Below are 12,942 nucleotides of genomic sequence, written 5' to 3' on the forward strand. Positions count from 1 at the left end.
ATCACAAGCCATCAACTGAAGGCTTCAAGTTGTAGTGAACACAACTTAAGAGCTTCAAATACAGAATAAAACGAGGAATAGAGTTTTAAATGGCTTTGAACGTGACATGGTTGCACTGAAGCAAGAGAATCTTATTGGATTCAATGCTATAAAACACACAACCAGAAAATGGCGTGTACTTATATAGTACTTTATCAAGTCCAGTGCACCCCAAAGCACTTCACACTACATTCAATCATCCACACATACAGATAGTGATGGTGGCAAGCTACTGGATTGAAGCCGCAGGTGTCCTGGGGCAGTCTGACAGCAGGCAAGGCGGGTGAAGTGTCTTGCCCAAGGACACAACCACAGATTACGGGACAAACTCCTGCAACCGTTGCCACCATTGCCCAAGAAAAATCCTCAATGACAAGCAGAAAATACATCTACTCAACAGTGGCAAAGAAACTCAGAAACAGAAATCAGAGGAAAACAGGAAGTGCCACATAGCACAGAGGAACCATCCATCCCCGCTTAGTCTACTACCTAAAATCCACACAATACAAAGAAATGTTAAAGTGCCAAAGTAACAGAGAAAATCCAAATCCCTACACATCACTATATTTTGGGATGTGGTGAAACAGAATATTAACATCACAGATGAGCAGCCAACAAATCTGGAGCAACTGGGTGATGCCATCATGTCAATATGGATGGAATATTCCAGGAGATGTTTCTGAGACCTTGCTGAATCTATATCATGATGAGTTGAAGGTGCTCTGAAAGTAATACAGGGATCCAACCCACAACACTCAAGGTGACCAGTGAGGTTAAGGACTATTTCAATTTCTCAAAGGATCTTAAACAAGAAAATAAAATGATAATCATACAAGTATGTTCTTTATAACATATCCTTTCTTAAAAGGAATTAAGTATAAACTAAAAAGCTGGTGCAAACTCATATGATCAAAAGTTTCACAATGTTCAGCAACAGTTAAATTAAAAAAATAGCTCTTTGAGTTTTATGAAATTTTAATGAAATATCCTTCCCAGCTTCCAGCTACTTCCCCATCATTCTTGCACCCTTAGGATCCAGTAAAGCAGTGTGAGTTCTCCTCTACACAGCAGTTTGACTGACAGCTGTGGTATTGCAGATGTCTCGCTCGCAGCTCTGCTGTTCACAATCCAATCGGGATGGAAAAACCTCAGCAGTGGTGCCAGAGTGATTGGGCTTGGGGAATGGTATTTCTGACATTTGTCTGGCAGATAAAAACTAACATCAGATATGAGGAGGAGAAGGTCAATGTCCCTACTATCAGATAGCGATAGGTCTTGTCTGATGACTTCCTCTGCTTAATGTGGACCAGGATAGCAAGGAGGCTAAACATATGGGGACATATTAGACTGACTAAACCCTTAAGCATTCAATTGAATGATATGAATAAAACCCTGGGTGCAAAAGCAAGAAACACTGATTACTGAATTTACCTGAGCCAAAATGCATATCTCTGAAAAATTGAACGAAAATGAAAATGCAACCATAAAATGGGTGATGACTAAAACCATAAATCAGTCCATTGTCTATACCAGCCTGTCTTTGGGGGGTTACAAGGAAGATGGTGTCTATCTCCAGCGATCATTGGGTGAAAGGCAGGACACACCCTGGACAACCGTTTGTACTTGCACCTACGGACAATTTAGTGAGACCAATGGACAAAGCAGTCATGTTGGACTGTGAGAAGAAGCTGGAGTAGCCAGAGAGAATCCACACTTGTAAGTAATAGTCCTACCAACAACGCTACCATAGAGCCATGACTAGAAACCCCTGTGGTCAAAGAGGGGCAGTATATGTATTTAAACCAATAAGAAAAACCCTGAGCAAATGCGAATCAGAGGAATCACATAGTATTTTCGCAGGATGCATAAGTTCAAAAAGTTGAGAGAAATAAACAGCAGATTTAAAAGCCATAGACAAAATGACAGCATTTCTAAAATATGTCTTTTACAGAAGTTTATTACTATTCATTTTGTTGCCCCGGAGTGGTTTGAAGAGCACATTCTCTCTTTTTTTGACAGTGCCATTGTAGCATCAGACATCCACAGTGAATACCTGGCAAACTTCACACAGCCACATCAGAAAGCTGAATAAAGCATGGTGTGAAAGGTTGCCCAAACCCAAACAGCAGCCCATACATCATGAGACAATGGCTGTTGGAAAACAGTCTATACTAAACCACACAGAGCACGCTAACAGGCTGTCCAAGCAGGGTTGACGGAGCACTCTTTGCTATACAGGTGTAAAAGAATACTGACTACAGAGGGGCATCATCAATAACCCCTGACTGGGAAATAAAGCTGCTTGGCAAACCCATATTACACAGTTCAGACCCCATATAAGAAGTGAAAACAATTAATAACAGTGTGCTGGCTTCTATACCATTTTTTCCCAATCAGATTCTGCTTTAACTGCACCTTTTCCAGTGAAACAATGATTGTTACCTTTGCTACATATTAGCTTATAAAGCCTGAAAGGGCTTCACAACCAGGGTTCCTGCTAATTTCCCATGTTAAAATTTCATTCTTTTTCCAGGTTCAAATTTCAAGATCTTTCTGATATTTGAGTAACTTCTCTAAACTGGGTTTTATGGTTGTTTTCTGGAAGTCATAGCAAAAACAGCGCTGAGTTTGAAATGGATGTGTGATTATTTCTCTGAAATCTGCACTATAGAGCCAAGACTTGTTAAATCTGCCATTAGATTAACACACATTAACAGCAAGAGCTTTAAAAATCACCATTTGTGACCTTTATCATATGTTTGCAAAAAACAAACAAAAAAAACCTTCTAAGTAAGTGACAACACAAATAATATTTTTTGACAATTGTTTGGCATCTAATATGTCAATATTAAAGAACCAGTTTAAAACCATGGCAAAAATGTCATGAAAAACTATTTGTAGATAATTCATTGAGAAACAAAGATTTGGTGTTTACTTTCTCATCCTCACAACAACCAAAGCATTAACAAAATTAAGAGAACTTGGCTCTTCTTCATATTTGACAAACAGAAAAATCTTAATTAGAAAAGATCAACAGATTCCAAGGCCTCTGCTGTTTTATGCTTCAGTAACTTCTTACTTTTTCTGCTGAACAGTGCAGAAAGTTGCTGAAGCAAAATGCTCACACACAAGCTGCTGATGTAACAACTACTGGGAAGTGAAAAACAGCAGCAGATCTAAATTTGTTTTATCATCAGTAAGGTTTCATAGCTATGATCTTTTGGGTGATGTATATTCAATATTTGGTGCGATTACTGGTAGGAAAAAGAACTTTTCGCTCTTCACTGTGATATCAAACCTTCATCGATGTTATGCTTGGTGTGAAAAGATTAAAAAATAAACTGAATTCAGAAACACTCGTTGTTGAACATATTGTCAAAGAGGTGCTACCAGATTGTTTCTTTCTAGGTAGCTCATAGCCCATACAGCAATACTTCTTTATCCATCATCCACAACCTCTTGCAGCAAAAACCATCCATGCTGCTCCTTAGTCCAGCGTCTCTCATTGGCTTTGACAGCTGGGCAGGATCAATTGGACAGGCCCTGACTGGAGCTGAATGACAGAGCGTTCCAGACAGCCCATTCTGACTGTCACTTCCCTGAGAGATCACCAGCCACTCCTGCACACGAATACTAATACGGTCAAAATGGCCACGCATGGGACAGGTGGGAGGTGCTTTGTAACGTGTGTGTTCAAGACGCAAGGTGAGATGCATGCACACCGGGAATTTTAAGCTTAAATAAAAGAAAGGATGCACACACAGAGACGCACACCGCCCCCTTTATAATCCTCCCCTCTCAATGTCCTTTGGTTCCGACAGCCCAGGTATTGCAGGGCATGCAGGAAAGCCATCAATAAGCCTAAGGCAGTGGCAGCATGCCAGTGCCTGTGAGCGGGGTCAAAGGTGAGATGATGGCTAAATACAAGGGGCCAAAAATTCTTCCTGTGCAATACATCTGTCCTTTAGATAAATCTCTGTACTTTCACGGTGATGTATTTGCTGTAGCTCTGCTCACGTTTGGTCATTTGTTCATGAATAGCAAATTTTCCATGGCTAAGCAAATTGTTTTTCTTCACTTTGTTATCTAAAACATCACAATGGAATATCATTTGGAAGAAAAATGTTGTAATTCAAACTATGTAGATTAGTTGGACATAAAACTCTATCTATTTTTTTAAACTAGTGATGAGGGGAAAAACAAGTTAATACCAAGGTCTGTCATTAGTTAATCAAAATTGATTACATTTTAATTGAAAACCATCTATTTTTAATTTAAAAAACAGTTTGCTCCTAAATTACTGAATAAATAGCCATCTGAGCTCAATAAAAAAGATATTTATTGTTTTAAATATGTTATTTAGGTTATTCAACCATCAGGCTGGTGCAAAATGCTATCATACCTATTCAGATTTCAGATGTTTCGGGGACCTGTGATCATTCATGGAAGTTCTCGGGGGGGAAAAAATCCTTTCAAAATGTGGATTGTGGATGTTGACATTAGCGTTAGAGACATCTCTTCTTGCATTGAGATGGTATTTTAGGCTTGAATAGTTTTGGGGATAGGTCAACTCCTGTTTCTACAACTTGCACACAGCAGTAATCTTTTCCAGCAGAGATAGGGAAATATTTTGCAAAGAAGAATGGTGAAAAAGTCTCTAGATGTACAAAGCTGGTACACATGGACCTTAAAAACTTAAGTCAATGAAAACCACAAAAGATGGTTCTATACTGTATTTACTCTTGAGGAAGAACCCAAATGCATGCCTCATTTCTCTCGGTTATATATGTAAATTTTAAAAACCACACAATTTCAGCTTCATAATGATATACAACTATGTGTTGCTCTGTGACAAAAACACTTTGAAGTTTGTGTCACATGACAAAGCATGAAAAGGCTGGAGGAGGTATTAATATTTTTGAAAGCCACTGTACAACATTTGTTCCTGAATTTATTTCTATGCCTTATTTCAATCCTTAGCGCAAAACATTTTCCTTTCAGATGACAGATCTAAATATAATTTTCCCACTCATGTCTAATTTGACTCCTTCTCGCTTGATTTCCTCAGATGCAAAAGCAGAATTTAATCACAGCAGAAACAGTACACTATTAATATTTTTTACAGAGACCTACAACAATGCAGGAGAGTCACAGGTACCTTCAAATGCATCCGGTTGCCTGTGCGCATGCATGCGCCTCACTTTGTATTGTACTCTAAGTGACTGCCGCTGCAGATGTTTTCGTTCTTCATACGACAAAGTTCCTCAGGGTATTGTGTTCGAAACAGCTGAGTGTTGACCTCAATTTGACGTATGGCGGTATTCATCTGCTCCTCTCCGTCTCGCTACTGCATGCAGCTCCTGTTCTCCCTCATCATGTGCCTGTAACGCATCTAGGACTTGCGTGTGTACGAGCACGTCCATGCTCACCAATCCCAGAGAGTAGAAGTGATACTTCAGCCTGCTTGAAATGTTGATTGTGAATGTGTGTTGGTCTGCTGTCACATGTAGGTTGGGAAGTACACCAAGTTCCCTTCCACTGACAGCTAGTCTCTTGGGCACATCGACCTGACGCTCTGTGTTTGTGTGCATGCTTATGTGCACGGGTGTGTTGGTGTACGGAGGATATGCCCTCTGACACACTTAAGTGCAGCTGAGCAGGTAAACAAAGATGTGATGAAGATGCCCGCACTGATGTGTGTGGCTGGAAAGAAATCCACTAAGAAGGCCAAAAGTTTAAAATCACAGAGGAATAAAGTTTCAAGTTAAACAAAAACAGCGTTTTTAGATGCAGAGTTAAATTTCCTAATGTGACTGGCATACTTCCCCCTTCTTTATATCAGACTAATAATGTAACATCAAGGGATCTCATCGTAACTGGTGCTGAACTGTTGCAGTCTGCTCAACTATGAAATGTACCCAGTGAGAAATCATTTATTGTTGTGCTGAGGTTCATTTGTTCCATCTCACAGGGCTCCAATTTTCCAGGGCCCTTCACGTTTCAAAACGGCGAGGATCCTCAGCTGAAAACAGCCAAGAGCTTGAGCCAGTGGTAATGTGTTAACATATGCGAGTGCTGATCATCTATAGGGCCCACACTCCAGAGACAAAGGAGAAGAGCAATCCTTTGACTTGGCTGGGGTACCTGGGAATTTAAATGAGTCATACTGAGGGAACAGATGAGCATGCTACAGTGTGTTTGTAAGACTATGTGAATCCATTACAGCATTTTTAACCTTCAACCAAAAACAGAGAACATGCCCAAGTAGGTGCAATTATATGCTATATAGTAATCTTTGTAACTGATAATGGAAGAGCTCTATATTGAGTGGTATTATAGATGACATGCATCAGAGTGTCCCTCTTTGATCTCTAACAAGGTAAAACATGAAGGCATTACAGATCAAGTGATCAAACTCCACCGTAACTTTGAAGCTGCCCTTTAATATTCTCCACAGTGGAATTACAAACTGATCTTGTGGAAGGCCAAGGTAATTACAAAGGCTCAGGTCTTCGCAAATACCTTTAAAATGTTGATCAGCACTCAGACAAACCTGATATATTCAACCTATGCTGTGGAAGTCTTCCTGAGCAGGTTTTCCTGTTCCTGAACTGCAGCTCGTTGCTGCAGAGAGCTGACTAATGAGCCAGTCAAGAGAAAACGCCCTTTACCTACAAGGTTAATAAGTTATTACTATATAATCAAGCATGTGAAACTCCCAACACTATTGCGTTTTATTTCCTTAACTCAAGTGTTGCAAAGCTGACAGTAAACACACTGTGACAAATGAATGTGTTTCGCTTGATTGTTATTTTTTTCTTTTTAGTCGGTTCAGTTATTATAGCTGGCAGACATGCAGTAAGTTAGGTCAATTTCCAGCTAAGATGATTATTTTAACATGTGTTGATGGTAGGATGATATATCTACAAAGCATACAGTCGTATATTTTTCTGAAATATGGTTATGGCCGCTAGTGGAACAGAAACTGTAGCTGTAGTAGAGGTAGCTTGAGAAAAGGTAACTTCCTGTTTGGACACAGTTAATGGTAGCGCTCAAACACTAAAGCAAAAAGAATTGAAGATGTTGCAGAATAACTTCAGTCTCAGCTCTGCAATGTGGATAACAACACATACATCTAGATCTCATCTGCAACAGTCCAGGAAAAATAATTGTACAGCTAGACCATTAAATGCAACTTAAAGTCCAAGTTATTGTGCTCCATTTTACCGAGGAAAGACAGGAAGCATATAATGTTGAGAAAAAGCTAGCTGACTCCTAATCCTCAAGTGTGAAAACACAGTTAAAGTCTATGAAACCATTACAGACAACAAAAATTCAAAGACAAGTCCACAAAGAGAAATCTCCTGTTAACTGAAAGAGCTCTGCACTTTTTTCCCCTCTCTCTCCATAACAACAAATAAGTGTTGCCCCTTAATTTGCTTCTCAAAAGCAGGGACCAGTGAAAACGCAACAGTGCTCATCCAAATCAAATCTCAAGACTCTACTCGGTGTGATTACACAATAACTCTGAGCTGATTGTCTACCTCCAGAAACCGCTGCCAACACGAGTGAATAGAGAATTGTTGGACTGGTTCACCATGTTTCTATTCACGGCGGCTGCCACATCGAAGGGGAGGGTGCTAATGGTGTGGAATAGTAATAGCCAAACTCCCTTAGAGTTGAGCTTCTGAAACACAAAGAAACCTGCGTTGAAAGCTACTGTTCAAGTGCACATTATTCCCTCGATTCTATTTAACAAAAGGTCTTAAAGCGCATAAGTGTTGCCAAATAAAAAATAAAAAAGACGGCACTTCTATCATGCAGAAAGATGCGTTTTAAAGTTCTTGCCGTGAAACAAAACTGATCGCAGCTTAACATTTTCATTCTGAGCGGTCACAGACCACCTTCATGTCGATGAAAGCCGCTGGGAAACCAGAAGTTTTACCACATAATCTAACTCATAAATCAAACAATTGTATGCCTCCAACATCCAGTGAGTTAAGAGGGAAGATAGAACAGGTCAATTTTTTCCCCTTTCTTTTATCTTAGCAGCTTTTCCCACTGTGCTTGAGAGTGTACTTCATCTTTTCAAGATGAAGTACACTCTCAAGCATTCTACTTCTTTCCATGAGGTTTTCAGAAAACAAGAACTTGTGAAGGCCAAAGGATTATAGACTTACCAATTGCGTTGTATGGCTTATTGCCCTTGAGTGGGAAATAACAACTAATTTAACATATAAAATGAGGCAACGAGGCCTCGGAGGCACAGAAAACGCTCTGTGGAACCTCGACCAGCTATTTTTTTGGCTACATCTTGACTTTATTAGACATCTACAGGGGAAGATTTTACAGGGCTTTTCTCATGCCTACAGGGATGCAAGACAATGTTATTTACTTCGTTTTATAGACAAGCCGCTGGCAAAATAATCCCCCTAAAATGGTGGAGGATTCTGCAACAAATGTTTGCTCCATTTCGAGCTGTAAGGTGGAGATAAACTGTTTATCTTTGGGATTTTGAGTTAAAACACATACCTTAATACACAGGAATAATACCCCACATCATCCAGTTCAGCTGGTCGGAACCATATAGAATCCTCTTCTTTGCTCATCCTTGCACCATCAAAACTGATGGGTTCCTCAAAATCCCCATGCACTGCACTTTTGTACCACATGAGGCTAAGTCCTGTGCTCTGTGCATGGCTGTAGTTTGCCCGGATATATCCATAGAATAAAGCACACTTGATCCGGACAGGCTCCCCAACAAGGACTTTGTACTTTTGGTAGTCCACGGACCAGTCAGTGCATCCTTCCACTGAAAAGGAAGAAGAGAAACAAAATTTTAATCAGGAGTTGTAGATGAAGGGATGTGGCTGTGAATATAGTACCCAGAAAACAATGTTTTGCATTGCAGTTAATATAGGTATCCTGGTGATAGTTGTGTAGTGCAACGAAGCTCTGGATACATCATTAATGTTCTGCAACTTTATGCTGTGTCTTCAGTTGTTTCTTTCACATACATGTCATCTTCAGAAATCAAAACCACTGAGACAAAACAGAACTGAAGGGGTACATCTGTAAAAGAAAATTAAAACACAAGATATATGCCTTTTACATAGATCTCGTACTTAAGAGTACCTAATAGGATTCAATATAAATTTTAAAGTAGTAAAGTTATAAAAATATTTATCCAATGTAAAATTATGCTGCTTGAGTATTTTGTTTACCAAATAATCTATTTCAGATTATAAACATTTCAAATGTCAGATCCAATAATTACTTCCTACATTTGACTTTCTATGTGAACCTCCCACAGTTTCCATTTTAAAAGGCTGCAATGACACGTTCCTAAAATTAACCTCTGATAGACACATTTCAATCTTGCTCTGATCCTAAAGTTATGAGACCATCCAGGATTATCATATCTTCTGCTATATCGAGGGCCAAAGTACAAAGCCACAGGTGCCCTCCTATTAGAATATCTCAACAAGCTCACAAGTATCAGTAAAAATTCTTTGAAGATAAAGTCATAATTGAATTTGTAATGCAGAGTAGGTATGGAAACGGTTCAGCTGCTCCCATAATTATCCATCTTAAGGTGAGAAATATACCCTTTAATCTCCGCAGGAGTCACTCATGGAGACTCACACGGACATTGTATGACTGATTGATATTTCTGCAGGCGGTGAAGCATCCAAGATGGTTGGCATAGGGTTCATGCTGTTGAATAAAAAAAGAGCAAAAAGAAGCAGCTCTAAGGTTTCCTGAGTATTACATGGCAACTCTAAGACCTCGGCTAATAGCCCCAGGCTCAAGCATGGGATTCTGGTAACACAATGCTGGCTCACATCTAACTGGGATGCAATCACCATGGTAACCTCCACATGCACAACCTACCCTAGAGATGGTTCACTTTGGAGAACCAGATCAAACGATGTACATCGGGTAGGGCATTAAAAATGTAGTCCATGTTCTGGGAGAATTCAAAATCTGTTTTAGAGTTTATACAAGTTATGTTTATGGGGCAACTGTTTATATATGATTTTTAAAAATTTGTTTGAATAAAATAATCATTATACAAGACATTTAAAGCAACACAGTTAGCCAAATGTCCCCTCAAAATTTGATTAAAAAATATAAATTCAGGGAAAAACAAACAAAAAAATCTTAATAAAGGAAGTAAAAAAATCTAATAAAGATGAGAGCATGTTAAAATGCATGAGGTAGGGTTGCCTGTTATTCTTGAGTACTCAACTACAACATAAATAAGAGGTTTGATCCGGTACAAACAATGTCACTTTGGCCTTAAAATAAATACTTGATTCTAAAATGTAAAACACATTTCAGCTTCTAGTTTTGCCACAAGGGAAATATTGTGATGGGGAAAACAGAGTCCCTTTGATTTTTTATTTGAGAAACTCACAGCCTTGACATATTCAGAAAAATGGTAGCAGTTGCTTTAATTCTCAACAAGCTCTCACAGTGACTCTTTAGAGCCAAACGTTTCTTTTTTCCATCCTTTTAATTAAACACATTATTGGGATGACTGTAATTTTATAAATGATGAGTGAGTCTGAATTTTAAAAAGCCAGCTAATTAATATCAGGAAACCCGAACAAAAGCTTCAAACATATCTAAAATTGTTTATTAAAGAAATGCAATTAACTTTGAGATATTTCATATGTTTACAAGATTGTTGTTGCATATAGTCTAGAATAAAGATGCTAAGCATGGGAGGGTTTCTGAACACCCTTTCCCCCCGACTTCACCTTGCTTCATGCCTCTTCCTTTAAATAAAAACATCTGGCAAGCACAGCTGTGTCAGACACAACAGGCTTGGATAATTGAGCATCTATAAATATTTTATTCACCAGACAGGCAACCTGCCTGCCAATCAGAGGGGTGGATTGCACACTGCAGTCATAGGGGGGGTTACTGTTGAAGTGGTTAACTGCGTATTCATGTTGGCGCACCGTTTTGTGTGGGATTTTAAATGTCAGGTTGAGAATAGCAAGAGTGACGTATGTTGGTACTGCGTGTGCTGAAGTGAAGAAAATAAAAGACAGAAACATGAAAAATGTGACATAATATGACAGATTGTTTGAGGGAAGGAGCATTTTAAGCTTCGTAGTGGTCTAGTTTCAGTCACGTACACTGATCATAGAAACGGATATCATTGATTTTCAATTTAAAGTTGTTGTTCTAAACTGTTTCTATTTCAAAGTCAAATTTCCACATGTAGTAAATTGCATCTTGATCACAATCACAATGAGCACTGCTAGCTGGCATACCAACAAGGTATTTAGATAATATATTATACATAATACATTATACATATATTATACATAATATTAAAGCACTAAAAGTCTAAATTTAAACATACTGATACCCACCACGTGTCAAAAACACAACATGTGCTTTATTGCCCTTAACAGAATCAAATTTGTTTTTGCACACCTATTGACATGGTTGCACTTTCAGAAGTGATTCTTTGTAACAGACCTATCACTCATGGTTTCAGTTTTAGTTGTTCAGTACAGCTAACTTTGGCAACAAACCAATATTCCAGGAAGCATACTCGACACATTTTAACAAGATTTTCAGGAAATATTATAGAATTATTCTACTGGAACACCCATGCATTAGTACCATTTTACCCAGCTCAAACCCACAGAGGACATACAATTGGTTACGGTTTTAAGGAAGAACCCATAAACAACAAAGGCTCAAGTTAATCATGAGCTGGAACATTAGTTTCACTGGCCTCAGTGAAGCGAGGTTGACATCAACATTGACAAAGCCTTGCCAATAAGGAAAGAAGTGCCTCCTGCAAAACTGAATGAAACTCGTAGTCTCCAGAAACCGGATGCCATCTGGAGAAAATGTGATGATCAGCGGAGACAAACATTGAGCTGTTTGGTGACTAAATATGTTTGAAAGTGACAAAAATAGACTTTCAGACTTAAGGACACTTCAACAACTGAGATGTGTGATGGTAGAATCACTCTGTGGGTATATTTCATGACAAGATGTACTGGATGTACTTTACTTAAAAATTGCTCATCTTCCCAGGACACACACAATATAAATATTATAAAATGTTAACTTTCTGGGAAGGTCAAGAACTTCACCCATTGTAAACCCATCGGGTGTTTTATGGCGCAAGGTTGAGTTTGTACCAGGAATCAAAACCAGTTTAAATGAGTTGTGCTCAAAACATTACGCCAAATAGATACAACGTTTTACCCTGTGAGTAATGAATATAAATTGACTGAAAGTATACAGCTGGTTTGTTAAAAAGTTCAATTAACAAGGTTTGGTGTTGGTTTATCAGATTAAAAGTTACAGAAACACATCTGCTATCTTTTAAGAGCTTAAAAACATCAGAATGTGATTCACTACTAATGTAAGGCTTTTCAAAATATCTGCTGCTGTTTGGCATATTGATTCTTAGCTTGAAGGGAAAAGAAACCTAGAAACAGGTGCCTTCTTGTGCAATTGTAAAATTTAATTTCCTGATATTTCTGAAATTTGTGACTCATAGGCATCCCCCTTTTATAAAATGCCTTCTTTAGAAAGAAAAACACATACATGTTGCACACAGTTTGCACTAAAGTGAAAACCAACAATTTCAACAGTTTATCTGCAGCTTTAGGGGCTTCCATCTGCTTGCACTCAATTTGCTTGTTTGATTTCTGTTCAGCAGGCAATTATCCATCTCTCACTTCAGCGATGGCAGAGAATCCTTTTAGCAACAGAGACAATTTTTAAAAACTAAAAACAACGAACTTTGTCACTTAAACACTCCTAATAGACAAATAAATGATGAAATGATAATAGATTTGTTTATGCAAACAAGGAGACTTTAGAGTCTGTTAATTTCACAATAAAAATATCAGCTGATGC

At 38.5% G+C, this 12,942-nt stretch overlaps 1 protein-coding gene across 2 annotated transcripts in view; it reads right to left on the minus strand.

The window, feature by feature from the left end:
- The window catches only part of LOC114140902 (interleukin-1 receptor accessory protein-like 1), a 219,159-nt gene that overhangs the window by 132,112 nt on the left and 74,105 nt on the right, over positions 1-12,942 (minus strand). For both annotated transcript variants that reach the window (XM_028011198.1, XM_028011199.1), the window contains exon 3: positions 8,572-8,851. In XM_028011198.1, the coding sequence (XP_027866999.1) occupies positions 8,572-8,851 (280 nt within the window). The remainder of the gene's footprint in view (positions 1-8,571; positions 8,852-12,942) is intronic.

This window comes from Xiphophorus couchianus, chromosome 24, assembly GCF_001444195.1.
Source record: "Xiphophorus couchianus chromosome 24, X_couchianus-1.0, whole genome shotgun sequence".
In the NCBI taxonomy this organism is placed as follows: domain Eukaryota; kingdom Metazoa; phylum Chordata; class Actinopteri; order Cyprinodontiformes; family Poeciliidae; genus Xiphophorus; species Xiphophorus couchianus.